At 41.8% G+C, this 13,634-nt stretch overlaps 1 protein-coding gene across 1 annotated transcript in view; it reads right to left on the bottom strand.

Moving 5' to 3' along the window:
• ELL (elongation factor for RNA polymerase II) overlaps positions 1-13,634 on the bottom strand; it is an 88,629-nt gene that overhangs the window by 20,117 nt on the left and 54,878 nt on the right. The window contains exons 5-8 of the mRNA XM_054013979.1: positions 12,766-13,019; positions 9,358-9,482; positions 4,569-4,665; positions 100-589 (exon numbers count right to left, since the gene is read on the bottom strand). Of these exons, the coding sequence (XP_053869954.1) occupies positions 100-589; positions 4,569-4,665; positions 9,358-9,482; positions 12,766-13,019 (966 nt within the window). The remainder of the gene's footprint in view (positions 1-99; positions 590-4,568; positions 4,666-9,357; positions 9,483-12,765; positions 13,020-13,634) is intronic.

Genomic DNA, 13,634 nt, shown 5'->3' with positions numbered 1-13,634 from the left:
AGGACACTTTGTTTCTGTTCTAAACTCACCATACAATCGATATTTTCCATGCAGCCATTTGTTCGTACAGGCAGGCAAAGAGTTTCAGAATTCACATACCTGCGACACCCTTGGAGGTATTCGTTTTTAAGCCACCTTTCTTGATTAGTTCACAGTCCTGCTTCTCCTCTTTGCATTTTTCTTCACTTTTCTCTTTTCTCTCTTTTTCTTTGTGCTTTTTGGATTTTTTCTTTGTTTTCACATACAGTGAGCTACAGTTGTGTTTGCTCGTTTGGGGACAGTCTGTTGACAAAGTATTAGTCAATCTGTCAGTTGCCTCTGGGTTCTCACAGTCTCTGCCATTGTGACTTAGGTCACTGCTGACATCAGAAAGGGGGTCATGAGGCCTTGGAAGCTCCAGAACTGGTAAGTGAGAGCCGGAGCGGACAGAATCGGCCAAAGCCGACTGCACGGCAGGAGCAGGTGCATCTTTCCCGTTCGAGGAGTTCAGTTTCCCATTAAAAGTGGGCTGAGTTCTATGGGCCAAGTGAGATATCCTAGGCTTTTTGTTGGCGAGTGGATCAATGAATTCCAGAGGCTGGGATCGTTTCTGAGGACAAAGAAAAACATTCTTTTAAAGACTAACAAGACAGTGATTTCAAATCAGTCATTTGCTTTAAGTACTCTGCTTCACCAGTAGGTGGCACTGCTGCATCAATAAGCAAACAAAAGTCCCTAGAAAAGAAATAAAATAAAACAAAGTACTTTGGCCAGCGGCCCAATGCAGAAAAGGCATTCAATAAAGGTAATCAAACATTCTTGTTCTGTATATGGGGGGAAAAAAAACCAGATGCAGTCATATTATAACTTTCCATTCCATTAGTATCTCAGGAGGATACTAAACAGTAGCTACTAAAGTCGGACATTTCTAATATCAGCAGGTCCAGATAACTTGCATCCAAGAGTTTTCAAAGAGCTGGCTGAACATTAAAGTTGATTTTCAATAAGTACTGGAACCTGGAGAAATTCCAGAAACCTAGAAGTAAGCTAATGTTGTGCCGATATTTAAAAAGGGTGAAGAGGATGACCCAGATAATCTTAGGCCTGTTGGTAACATATAGGTCTCAATTAAAGAATAAAAGGAGGGTCATCTAATTAATGCAGTCAATAGGGGTTAATGGAAAATAGATCTTGTGTAACCTGATATCTTTTTCTGATGAAATTACAAGTTTAGTGAATAAAGGGGATAGTGTTGATGAGACTTCTGGAAGGTGTTTGACTTGGAACTGCATGACATTTTGATTAATAACCACAACGATGTAAAATTAATGTAGCACACATTAAGTGGATTAAAAGATAGCTAACAGATGGGTCTCAAAATGTAATTGTAAACCGGGAATCATCTAGCACGGGGTCGGCAACCTTTCAGTGCTGAGTCTTCATTTATTCACTCTAATTTAAGGTTTTGCGTGCCAGTAGTATATTTTAACGATTTTAGAAGGTCTCTTTTTATAAGTCTATAATATATTACTTTACATACAATAGTTTAGTTAATAAGGTTTTTAAAATGTTTAAGAAGCTTCATTTAAAATTAAATTAAAATGCAGAGCCCCCCGGACCGGTGCCAGGACCTGGGCAGTGTGAGTGTCACTGAAAATCAGCTCGTGTGCCGCCTTCGGCACGCGTGCCATAGGTTGCCTACCCCGATCTAGCAGTTGTGTCTCAGTGCGTTACCACAGGGATCAGTTCTTGGCTTGATGCTATTTAACATTTTTATTAATGACCTGGATAGACACAAGGAGCTCATTCTATTTAGCTTAACACAAAAGTTAAGGGATGACTTGATTACAGTCTACAAGTCCCTGCATGCGGAACAAACATTTAATATTGGGCTCCTCAATCTAGCAAAGACAGGTCTAACATGATCCACTGGCTGGAAGCTGAAGCGAGACAAATTCAGACTGGAAATAAGGCATACATTTTTAACAGTGAAAGTAATTAGCCAGGCTCGTGGGGGATGCTTCATCACTGGCAATGTTTAAATCCAGATTGGATGTTTTTCTACGAGCTCGGCTCTAGGAACTATTTTGGGGCAGGTCTCTGGCCTGTGTGATACAGGAGATCAGACCAGATGATCACAATGGACCTTTCTAGCCTTAGAATCTATGAATCCAATGCAAATCCACCAACCTGTCTCACCGGAGACCCCAGATAGGACAGAAGCTTGTGACTTAGAGTATAAACTGCCAGCCCTCAATCTAATACAAGGAGAAACTGGATTCTGCTACCCAAGCAGCTAATTCTCTTAGAAACCCTAACGATAACTGCACAGCCACACAAAAAGGAGCGGGAGTGCTACACAGGACTAGAAGGCCCTTGCCCAGAGAGGCTGTATGAGCAAGTGGATAGAGAAAGCTGTAAGGGGTCAGGTCCTAAAAAGTAATTACTGGTACTACTCTGCTCTCTTCCTCTCCTGTAGAAGCCCAAACCAAGCCCTGTCAGTCTCTTTCCAACTTTTTTGTTTCAAAATTTCTCCCGGTGGGAGCAAAGCTACCCCCATGCAAGGGGTAATGGAAGAATACTAACAAAACAGAGGGCTGCAATCTCTTCTGTCTGGAGAGCATTTCCAATAAGTATTTTCCAAAGATGCTGCTTTTGCAAAACACCAATGTAGGATAATGGCAAAGGAGAAAGCATATTCAGTGGTTAGAGCTCCAAGAGTCAGGATTTCTGGATACTACTCCAGACTGATACTGACTTACTCTGTGGCCTTTGGTTAGTCAGTTGAACTTTGTGCCTCAGTCTCTTCCTCTATAAAATAGGGGTAATATCCTTCCCCACCTCAAAGGAATTCAAGGAAGGCGAAGTGGGCCCAAGGCTGAATGTTTGTAAAGAGCTGTGAGTTCACAGTACGAAAGATGCTAGAGAAATGCTGAAACTTAGGCACTTAATCTTAAGCACTACTGACATATGGAAAACTCCTGGCAGGCTGGAAGTAGAGAGAAGGCAGGAATTTTCCACTTGCCCTTTCAGACCTATTGGGATGGTGTTCTGAAGATAATGCTTTGAGAAAATGCTTTTCAGTGATAAATCCACTGCTGATGGATGAGGGTAACTAACCACATCTGCATCTTAAATCAGGTGGCTGTTCGGGGGGGGGGGGGGGGGGGGCACAGGTTAGCTTAGGAGGAGTTACACTGTGAAAGAACCTTTCTTCAGTCAATGTACAAAAAGCTTAGCTTGGAGCCAGAAGCTATGGCTGACAGCCCAAATCCAGTTTCAGAGGCAGCCAAATTACCTTGGATAGCCTTCAGTACCACAGTGTACATTTGCCTTGCTGCAAAAGGCTACACCGAGTCTGAGGCAGGATTACTTAGCACCTACTGGAATACTGGGGATAGTTTTGACTGCGTTTCTTTTGGATATTTAATGATTGTCCTTACTGTCTCAGACAGCATTGTGGTGTTTGCAAGTGGAATTTTTGTTCCCTCAAAGCGCATTTGGAATCTCAGCTCCTTTGATGGAAATCATCCGATTAGCTTTCTTCTTCCAGTTAATTCCCCGCATTTGCCAACTCGCGAAGGCCCAAGAATGCTTAGTGACAGGAAGTCCTGCTTTCCAGACTAGTTACAATCAGGAGGGATGTGGAGAGGAAATATGCACTCTGCCAAGGATTTATGGGGCAACCACATCACTTCCTCAATGTCTCCTGGTGGCTTTTTAATACTGTTACCACCTCTTTGCTACAAGATGCAGGGCTGTGCAGATAGAGGGAGGGATGATGAAGACGACTGCAAGCAACCCCCAATAAGTGTGCCCCACACATTCTGGTGCCTGCAGATCCTGACAGATGAAAACAAACCAAAGAAAGAATGGCCAATTTTTACTCACCTTAAACTAAGGCCTATATTATTGCTAACGCCAACACCACCTTGATTTTCTTGGATGAAACATACTAGATAAATACTCCTAGTTTAGAAGAAGTTCAATTTGAGAATGAGGTACACAGCAAGCACAGTGAAAGTCCCAGAGTGCGCTGCAGCAGTCTCGACATGGGACGTACTTAGCAGCAAGTTGGTGCACTACAGATTCACACCTTGACTTGCCACATAGCACCTTGCATGTAGACAAGCCCTTAGTTGTGCTTGGGAGCTGGTCGTTACTGGCTGGCTCGAAATTATTGGTAAACACTTTTGAAAATTTAGTCCCAGAGAAGCAGAAGTGCCACAGGATTTCAATAAGCATTCCAAAGCATTTAAGAGGCGAGGTTAAGAATCTTACCGACTGCTGGCTGCTGAACCACACAGACCGACAGCACAGCATTTTGGGAGGGGAATTGGATTCATGTGCTGCTCACAATAATGCTCTAACTTTGTACAAAGTTTTATAATGGTTAATCTTCACCACCGTTGTGCAGTAACGATGTCCAGTTTTACAAATGGGCAAGCAGAGGCTGAACCACCTCCCCAACGCCCAACACTGAGCCAGCCGTTGGGTTTAGACTGTGGTGGCTCCAGTCTCTGGGCCCTGTGCTAATCACCAGACACCAAGCTACCCCACATACTAGCCCCGGCAATTCACCCACCTACCTGAGGAGGGGAAGAGGAGTTCACGTTGTCTTTTGGGGGACTCAAGGAAGGAGTGTCTCCCACAAAACTGCTAACATTCTGGGGCTGACAGAGTTTCCTGAAAAACAGAATGTATGGTGGTTTAGACCCTGTACCTGAGGGACAAAAAAGCATCAGGTGTCATTGAAGACTCTCCTCTAGCAGGAGAGGATCATCTGAAAGTTATTCAGTAAATCTGCACCCATAGGAAAGCTAATGTTTGATAATCCCGTGCAATGCCTGGAGGTCTAGTGGCAAAAGTAGTTGCAAGCTCTAAGGGCCAGTGGGGACTTCAGCATTCCAACTCTGACAAATTCTGTAAGCAGCAATAGCTGGTGTGGGAGAAAGCCCTCCTTACCTCAGGGAGGGCGGCTACTCTGCCCTTACAAAGGGAAAGGGAGATTCCCAGACGAGTCAAACCTCTTGGAAAGGAAACAAAGTTCAAGACATACAAAACTTTGACCAGTAAAATACTGAGGCACCGAAATATTGGAGGAATCTCCCTCTTTCCCCACTACTGGCGTATTCATCGTGAGAGAACAGGCCCATGTAGTGCCTCCAGGGGTTGAGTCAATAGAGCAGTGAGTACCCCTGCCTGCGAGACTGGGGTCAGCATTCCCTGATGTGTAGACAATAAGCTACCTCCCCACTTACCCTTTGGCTTGTTTTCCCTGATGCTTAGACCTAAATATTGCTACTGTAGAATTTCATTCTACTCTAACAAAATTATTCCTGAGGCATGTCAGATAAAACATTTCTATTAAAACTAAAAAGTCAAGTGACTGTACTGGATGGCCACAGAGTGTTCTAGCTAGTGCTTGACGACTGATGGATGCCCTTTAGTAATCAGAATTCGTTTAGATTCTCACTGACTTTTCAATCGTTTTTCAGTCTTGTAGGGTTAAGGTCGTCTTACAAAAAATTAATCAAAGCAGAGACATTCTTACTGGGTCCCTGCTTTGAAGGCAAGTTCAAATGTTAAATGGAGTAAATATCTCCCCATTAGGAGAGCATTTTAGTCCACAGAGGGTGGGACAATTATCCCTTAAAAGTGAACCATTGGGATGGTAAGGGGGAGAAGAGTGGTATCTCTGACAAGAACCTCACTGGTTTGTTATGCACCAGGCACATTTAAGGCTCCATAATAAATACCCTTTAAACTTGCACCTCCCAGACGATTGCGCCAAGTGCTGCACTTACAGTATTATCTCAAATAAAATGGCAACCTCTTGCATCAAAACAAGATACTGCAGTTCACTTTGATTGCTAAATCCATCCACCTTCTTTTAAGTATCAATCTTATTTTTCTATGCAGTTCCATAGCGACCAGAGTAAGTTTCAGAGAACATTAACTTTGCCCGGGGACTTTTCCAGCATGAGTCAGAGAACCCATGTCTTAAATCACTCAGGAAATAAATGTCTTCTACTGAATCAGGTTGCATCTGTAAAGAAGTTAACTCTGAAGAGGATTTAGAACAAAGGTTTTACTGTAGCAGTTGTACAACCCACATGCCCATGTTAAGTATCCAAAATCTAAGTTCTCCCATAAAATGATTCAGTACATAGTTTTAAATTGAAGAACGTTATTTTTTTTAACTGAAGTTATTTATTTATTTTGCAAATTCGGAAGACTACAACAGAGATATCTGCAAAATTTCAGAGGAACTTGTTTCTTTCCCTAACCTGAAGCTTTGATTACACTTCAGCAATAATTAAGAGCATGTGGCTGCTGAAGTAAGAGATTTAAACTAAATGAAGTGACAATATAAACCAAACGACCATGCCTCAGTGGTAATGGTCATCTCAAGAAACATGCTTGAGTGGACAGTAATTTGTACACCTATGAAGGGGACTAGCGGCAATGCATATAGATTACAATCATGTTCTCTGTAGGTGTATATAGATCTCCTCACTGTGTGTTCCATTCTATGCATCCGAAGAAGTGGGCTGTAGTCCACGAAAGCTTATGCTCTAATAAATTTGTTAGTCTCTAAGGTGCCACGAGGACTCCTGTTCTTTTTGCGGATACAGACTAACACGGCTGCTCCTCTGAAACCTTTTTAAAGTCAGTTTCTCATTGACTAGCCTCAAGTAGGACGGATTCACCTCCTAAAGTAGTTAACGAAAGCAATTCCAGAACACCTTTCTTTACTGAAACGAAAGGTATTCGAAAGGGATAAAGCCACTGAATCCAATGCACAGTATAAGTTGCGAACACTCAGGCCTGGCCTACAGTTAAAACTGAGGCCGACAGTTACCTGCTCAGGGCCAGGGGGGTGAAGAATTTGCACCTAAGCACCGGAGCTACGCCAACCTAACCCGGTGTAGACACAGTTAGGTCGGCAGAAGAATGCTTCCTAGACCTAGCTCCTGTTGCTTGGGGAAGTGGAGTTCCTAGAGAGACAGCCAGGCCCCTGTCATTGTGATAGTCTGCATCTACACTAGTGCTTCCTGCAGCATAGGTGTCGTGCCACTGCTATGCTGCTCTAGGGCCCAGAGCATAGACATGGTCTTCAAAGCCTGCGCTACAGCACAGCAGGGAGGCTGGAAAAAGGAAGCAACACGGCAAAAAGCAAATCAACCCAACATTAATTTTGTTAGAAACCATTTAAAATGTCTAAAGCTGGGTTAGCAAAGCAATTCCTAATCCAGCCCAAGTGTTTCATGAGCATAAAAACAAGGAGCTAGAGTGGTGTCAAAGGATATTTAACAGTTGGACAGAACTAAGCAGCAACTGAGGCTACCATGGCAAAACTCTAAAACCCTGCATCTGGTGTCTGTGCTCTTGGAGAGTGTTTTTCTACCAGCTTCAATTCTACATGTTTTTTCCATTTTGTAGTCTCATTACCTGCATTGGCTGAGCAGGTCTTTGTTTGTACAGTTGAATACATCCTTTCCAGGGTCTATTTTTAGATCTCTGCATAACTGAATGCCACAATTCGAGAAAAGCAGTAAACACTTCTCTACTAGGAAGAATCAACTTTTTTTTTTTAAAGCCATACAGACTGTGTGGATAGTTGTAATTTTCCATTTAACTATAATTCAGCATGAAGGATGTTTAAATTGGTTACAACACATCAGTTTGAGTTTTCCCAAGTATGCCAAAGAACATTTAGTGTTACAGACTTTGTTGGTTTAAAAAGTCTCATCTTCAAGCCAACTGTGCTTTCAAACCATGGAAACTGTTCAAACAAAAAGCTATATTTTATATTAACCAAAATCACAACAGAAATAAGTCTCAAAACAAGTCCAAATCAAGTCTCTACCTGCACAACGAACAGTACAGACTGAGAAAAACATGCAGAAACCAGAAGTGGGACTATAAACCTATAGAACAGAGTAGAGTCCCCTGAAAGATCTGTAGGGCTCGTTGTAATTTAAGGGGTATAGCTGCAAAGTACAGGGAGGATGAGTCTCTCTTCTGGGAACTCCCAGACTGAGGGAGACTTTCAATTCTAGGGACAGGTACCTGATGAAGTGGACAGATTCTAATAGTCTGCTAACTGCCCACCCCCAGCAATAAACAGGCTTTCACTCTTTCTGCCTGCCAAACAGAGGTTCCAGTCCCACAGGCTTTAATGAGGCAAAACTCAAAGGCCTGAAAAAACAGCTGGAAACAGAGAAGCCATCCTAGCTGGCTCTATGAGGGGCCGCTAGTAAATAGGGAAATGTACAAGGTAAGAGGCTTCTGTCCAGGTGGACACCTGGGCAGTGAAGGCTAGGTAAATGGGCAGAGGGGGGGATGGCTGCCATATGCAGAGCTACATTGCCTTGTTTGCTTTAATCTCCATCCACTTGAGGTTTAATGTGATTGATCCTGAGTCACAGTTAACCCTAGGATGACCCTAGGTTACCTGGCACAAACTGTAGCACAGTAGACACACAATTGAAAGACTTGTGTTTGGACACAAAGTGTGTTAAATTGTTCTAGGTGGAACAATCTATGTTAAACACCAAAACCTGTACACACAGCTCAAGAGGATTAAAATAGAAGCTGCCATAAAAAGACACAGCCACTAATGGGAGGGGAATGTCCAGAAAGAGCAGGGAACACAGTAGCCAAGCAGCATGCTCAGGGCAGAAGGGGGGAAATCACATCGTTGGATAACCTGTCCTCAGGTTTCACTCTATATGCATCCGAAGAAGTGGGCTGTAGTCCACGAAAGCTTATGCTCTAATAAATTTGTTAGTCTCTAAGGTGCCACAAGTACTCCTGTTCTTTTTGCGGATACAGACTAACATGGCTGCTACTCTGAAACCTAACAGAAGTCTGTGCACAGAGGACAGCAAGGCAACAAAGTGACATGTAAGGGGAGAGGCAGAGAAGGAGAGGGGACATTCAATGAAGAGCCAAATTTGATGGAGAACTACATACCCTCACTAACTAAATTCTGTTCCAGAGTTTAAACAATCGTTAACTTCCCATCTAAGGAATGACCTTTTCCTTCCTCCCATATTTTTCCCATGGCTTGCATTTTCATTTGTTAAGAACACAGTGACACGTAACTTGTGAAATTCCTAAGTTTAATAGAGACTGCATACAGTTTTGATGCTCTTGAGCACATTCACCAGCCAAATGTAGTAGCAGACTAAATAGGTTGCATGTTAGAATCCCAAATATTTGACACTATGGACCAGATCTGCTTGACATAGTTCTATTGACTTCACTGTGCTACCTGATTTACACCAGCTGATCTGGCTCACAATTTATAGGCCCAAATGAGTAGATTAGTCAGAGATCCAGCTATCACAAAAAATGTGGAATAATTACCGAACAAGTATCCTCTTCAGTAACTGCTGATCTCCTTCCGAGTAGCCAGGCCAATCTTTCTGTACATCTTTGTACATACAATCTTTCAATGTATAAGTGCTGTCCTTGGCACTCAGATTTGCCACCTGAAATAGAAAAGTAATTTGTGAAAAACCCATTAGGGTTTCGCTTTCACACATTTTTACAAAAAAAAATCTGGATGCAAAGCTGCAGCAGACCTGACTGAACCAGTTCTAGTCAGAAGTGTCAAGCACCAGGATTAATATTTGCTTCCAAATTATTTATCCAACTCTTTTTGTGTACAGTGGCAGCACAATATTATTAGCACCTAGGAGCCCCAGCAAATGTTCGTTTATTAAATCCATATCAAATTATACTGAGATGCAAGTACAAAAATTAAGGAGACTACAAATGGCCATTCAATACGGACACAAAATAATCTGGGGCTGCTCCAACGTGAGCTAAGGGAAACATCTGGAAATAAACCCTGCTGGGAACAGGCAGACAATTTATCAAGGCTGTCCAACACCTAAGATGAAGCTGCATATTAACTGATATACAAACTGTTATGGTGACAGCTGTGTTCACAGCTGTCTGAAGACAAAGTTTCCCACTGTAGAGACGAGTAATTAAAAACAGAAAAAGATGTAATAGTCTGGAAGGGCAGGAGAAAGAATGCTTCCCTCGATACTTCAGGGTTCTCGCAATGTGGTTTTATGGCATATACTTCGAGTTAAATTGACCTGCTTAGTTTTATGGGAGAAGAAGAAGTGGTCATGTTGACAGCTACTACGAGGAGAGAAAGCAAAACCTACCATTAATAACTTGTACTCCAGAGCTTAACAAAATAATCACCTCACCCAATAATCATATTCTGTAACTAATACAGCACATGACCTTGGGAAGCTTTTTGCATTTTGACAGAACCTATCACTGAGAGATTTCCTATACACAGAGACCATTTGAGGCCTAATGAGCAACTCTGTTGGAGCCAACAGAAACATCTCAGCATGGAAACAACTTTGGTCCCCCCCTGTAATTCATCTTTCACCAGTCAGACTGAAATTTAATCTCTCAGCTGCAATTACCTTCTCATCTGAAAAATACAAGGTTCATACAAATTTATTAGTAACTCTTACACATCCAGGGATCATGCCTTTGTAAATACTCTACATGTCTCTACAGCCTGTCAGAGGACTGCAAAGCACTTTCCAAAGCAACAGTCAAGGATCACAGTTCACTTATGGGATGAAGTACTAGGCTCACTTTTACAGAAAGGGAAACTGAGGCATATGTTAAGTACTTGTGCAATGTCATGTTTACAAATAGGCAAAGATAGGAAAAGTTTCAAATTCCATGGGTTCTTAGTTCCCTGTTCTAAAATAGGCTGCACTTTAAATTTGGACATGTTCTCTTAGTTTGTCAGTGGAGATACTATTTATTAGTCTGAGATTAAACATGTTTTCTAGGGTTTACAGAGCTCAGTAGAAGCGGTTACATTTTAGGTTGTCTTTATGGATTGTAAATCATCTTGACAGCACACTGTATGAAATGTGCTATTAGATTATCCTCACGAAACGATAAATTACCCCCATAAAAAACAAAGTGAAGGAGCAGGAAAGATGACATCTAACAAGAAACACTATGTGACAATCTCATCTAAAGTTCTAGTCAAGGACTGAATATTGCACATTTTGCAGATGAGAGAACATACAATTGTCAGTTTACATGACAAATTTTGTTTTTCCTTTCAGTTATCAATGTTCCAAAATCATGAGCCAAGCAAAAGATGAATTACAATGTACGTTACATTTAAATCACATAGTAATGTCCATTATGAAAAAAATAAGGGAAACAAAAAGCCAGTTTCTGCTTCAGAAACTCCCCCCAAATATCTTCTATCAATACCCAGATCATTTTTCCCTGTTGCACCAACAGCGTGCCAGGTACTGTACAGACAGGCCCTGCTCAGAAGGTTTTATAATCTACTCAGAAAAAGTTCTCAGGATTTTTTTAATTGCTTTCCACATCAGCAAGTCCGGGGAACACCGCAGCTCCTGGGACCTGCACACTCCATTCCCCCAGTAGTATCTTTTGAGAAATTAGACTGTACATTCAATACTAGCACAGTCCTGTGTAGATAAAACAGCATAATGAACTGACACCCAGACACATTTGGGCAAGAAGTTAACACAGCCTGTGTTCTGTAGCTTATCTGTGTTTGCTTGAGGATGGGAGCACCACTGCTGCCGAGAGGTAATACATTTACAAGTGATAATTTCCAGCCAAGCCAGAATTATCCTAATCATGTTAGTAGTGTTGTGACTACTATACATAGTTGCAACCTGCTAGAGGTTTGTGACATTATTAGTAAAAGATTACAGCAGACACTGTTCATTGAAGTTACACAACATTAAGACATTAAGGAGGTTAAAAAGAACTCAGAATGGTACTGAACATTGAGGCAGTAGTTCTAGTGGATTAAAATCCAGACTGAGAACCAGTAATGCCAGAGTTACAATCCTAATTTGGCTAATAACTTGCTGTATGCCCTTGGACAAGCGACTTCACCTCTCTGTCTCAATCTCACCAGCTACAGATTAAGGTTAACAATTCCAATACCTAAAAGACAGGGATGTTGTGGGGTTTAATTAATATTGGTAATGTGCTCTGAAAATGTAAATACTATAAAAGCAGTAAAGATAATTATTACAAATGGCACATTCAGCTAGCACAAATAAAGTCGGAGTATTCAGGCTGGTATTACTGAATTGGTACAACTGGAAGACAAGCATTAACGTCTGGCATACATGAGAACATGTCTAGCAAGAAGCTGCATGATCTTCAGAGTTAAACAATTTAATACATTTCTTTAGCAGTAAAGGCATGATTTGAGAGAAGCTGAGGGACACAGTGAGCAGGGAATATATTTTCTCTTTTGGATGGAAAATATTGCATATGCCAATTTATTGACGTTATTGTTTTGGATGTATTATGAACACCTCTGAACCCTATCTACCATAGTTCATATCAATTCATACTCAAGTGTTACATGTTTGCCACAAAGCCATAAAAACAAGGAGAGATCACAGTTCGGTATTAAATAGCCAATATACTGCAGTGCAATTTGAAAGTGCGGAAGTGACCAAAATGTCTGTCCTAATTTGGTAGATAATTTATATAAATTGGTTATAAACCCCTGAAAGTGAAAATGTTGAGGGGCTGCTAATGTCTCTCTAGAAAAGCCAATGTAACACCGCAACCTATCCCTTAGTCGATTCTTACCGGGCTTGGCCATTAAAGAAAATTCATCTATGGATCACATTAAAGCTGCAGTTTAAATATGGACTAAGAAAATCTGCCAACATTATGACACCACATGTGTCTTAATGATTTAGGCAAACTAACCTGTTGCAAGAGGCTGTCCAGCAAATCCTTGTCCTGCTGAGAAAGTCCATCCTTTTGCAATCTGAGAATAAGTTCAGGTTTCTTATAAGGCTTTAGTGCCAATAAGTGCACAACTCTATCTTTGAAGGGTCTCTGAGAAATTGCACTATTGCCTCTCTTTATTGCACTAGCGAGGTTGACTGGTGTTGGCCGTTTCCTAGCGGGAACAGCATCGGAAGCTCCTGGTGCAGGCTTACGAAACTGAACCTTTTTACCTAAAATGAGATGAAAATGTAGTGAACTGCAGGAGTCACCTTGCAAAGTCCAGTGTTTTGCCAATGTGCACATGTACATCATAAACTCCACCATGAAGCCCTGACAGACAACAATGGAAGACTCAAATACACACACTCCTGTGCCAATGAAAGTCCGGGACAAACATTCTGCGAAACCTAAGAAGATTTAATCCAAGCGTGTAAAAAGTAACTAAGTCCAAAGCAGCGTCATCACACACGGGGAACATGGCTATTATTGGCTACAAACTTGTCGAACTTCAATTCTCTGCTCACCAGTCCTTCCTTCTTCACAATGTTCTACATCCTCTACTTAGTCCAGCCAGATTTTTCCTGTGAAAAGCAAAGTCCCACAATTGCAATGTACAGCAGCGCTGCAATATAGAGGGATAGGAGCAGAACTGGTCAATGGGAGGCTCCCCCGCTGCTGATCTCAGCTAAACTCTTCTCCAGCAAATGTTTCTGTTTTTAGAACAACAGGAACTTTATGGGTCTGGTTCCACAAGCCCTCCCCCGAGAGCAAATACAAGGACATGAATGGGGTCTAACACTTAGATGACTAGACTAGCATGCATCATAACGACTATCTAATATGAC

Source organism: Malaclemys terrapin, chromosome 24 (assembly GCF_027887155.1).
Source record: "Malaclemys terrapin pileata isolate rMalTer1 chromosome 24, rMalTer1.hap1, whole genome shotgun sequence".
Taxonomy (NCBI): Eukaryota; Metazoa; Chordata; order Testudines; family Emydidae; genus Malaclemys; species Malaclemys terrapin.
This window is presented reverse-complemented; position numbering and strand designations above follow the sequence as displayed.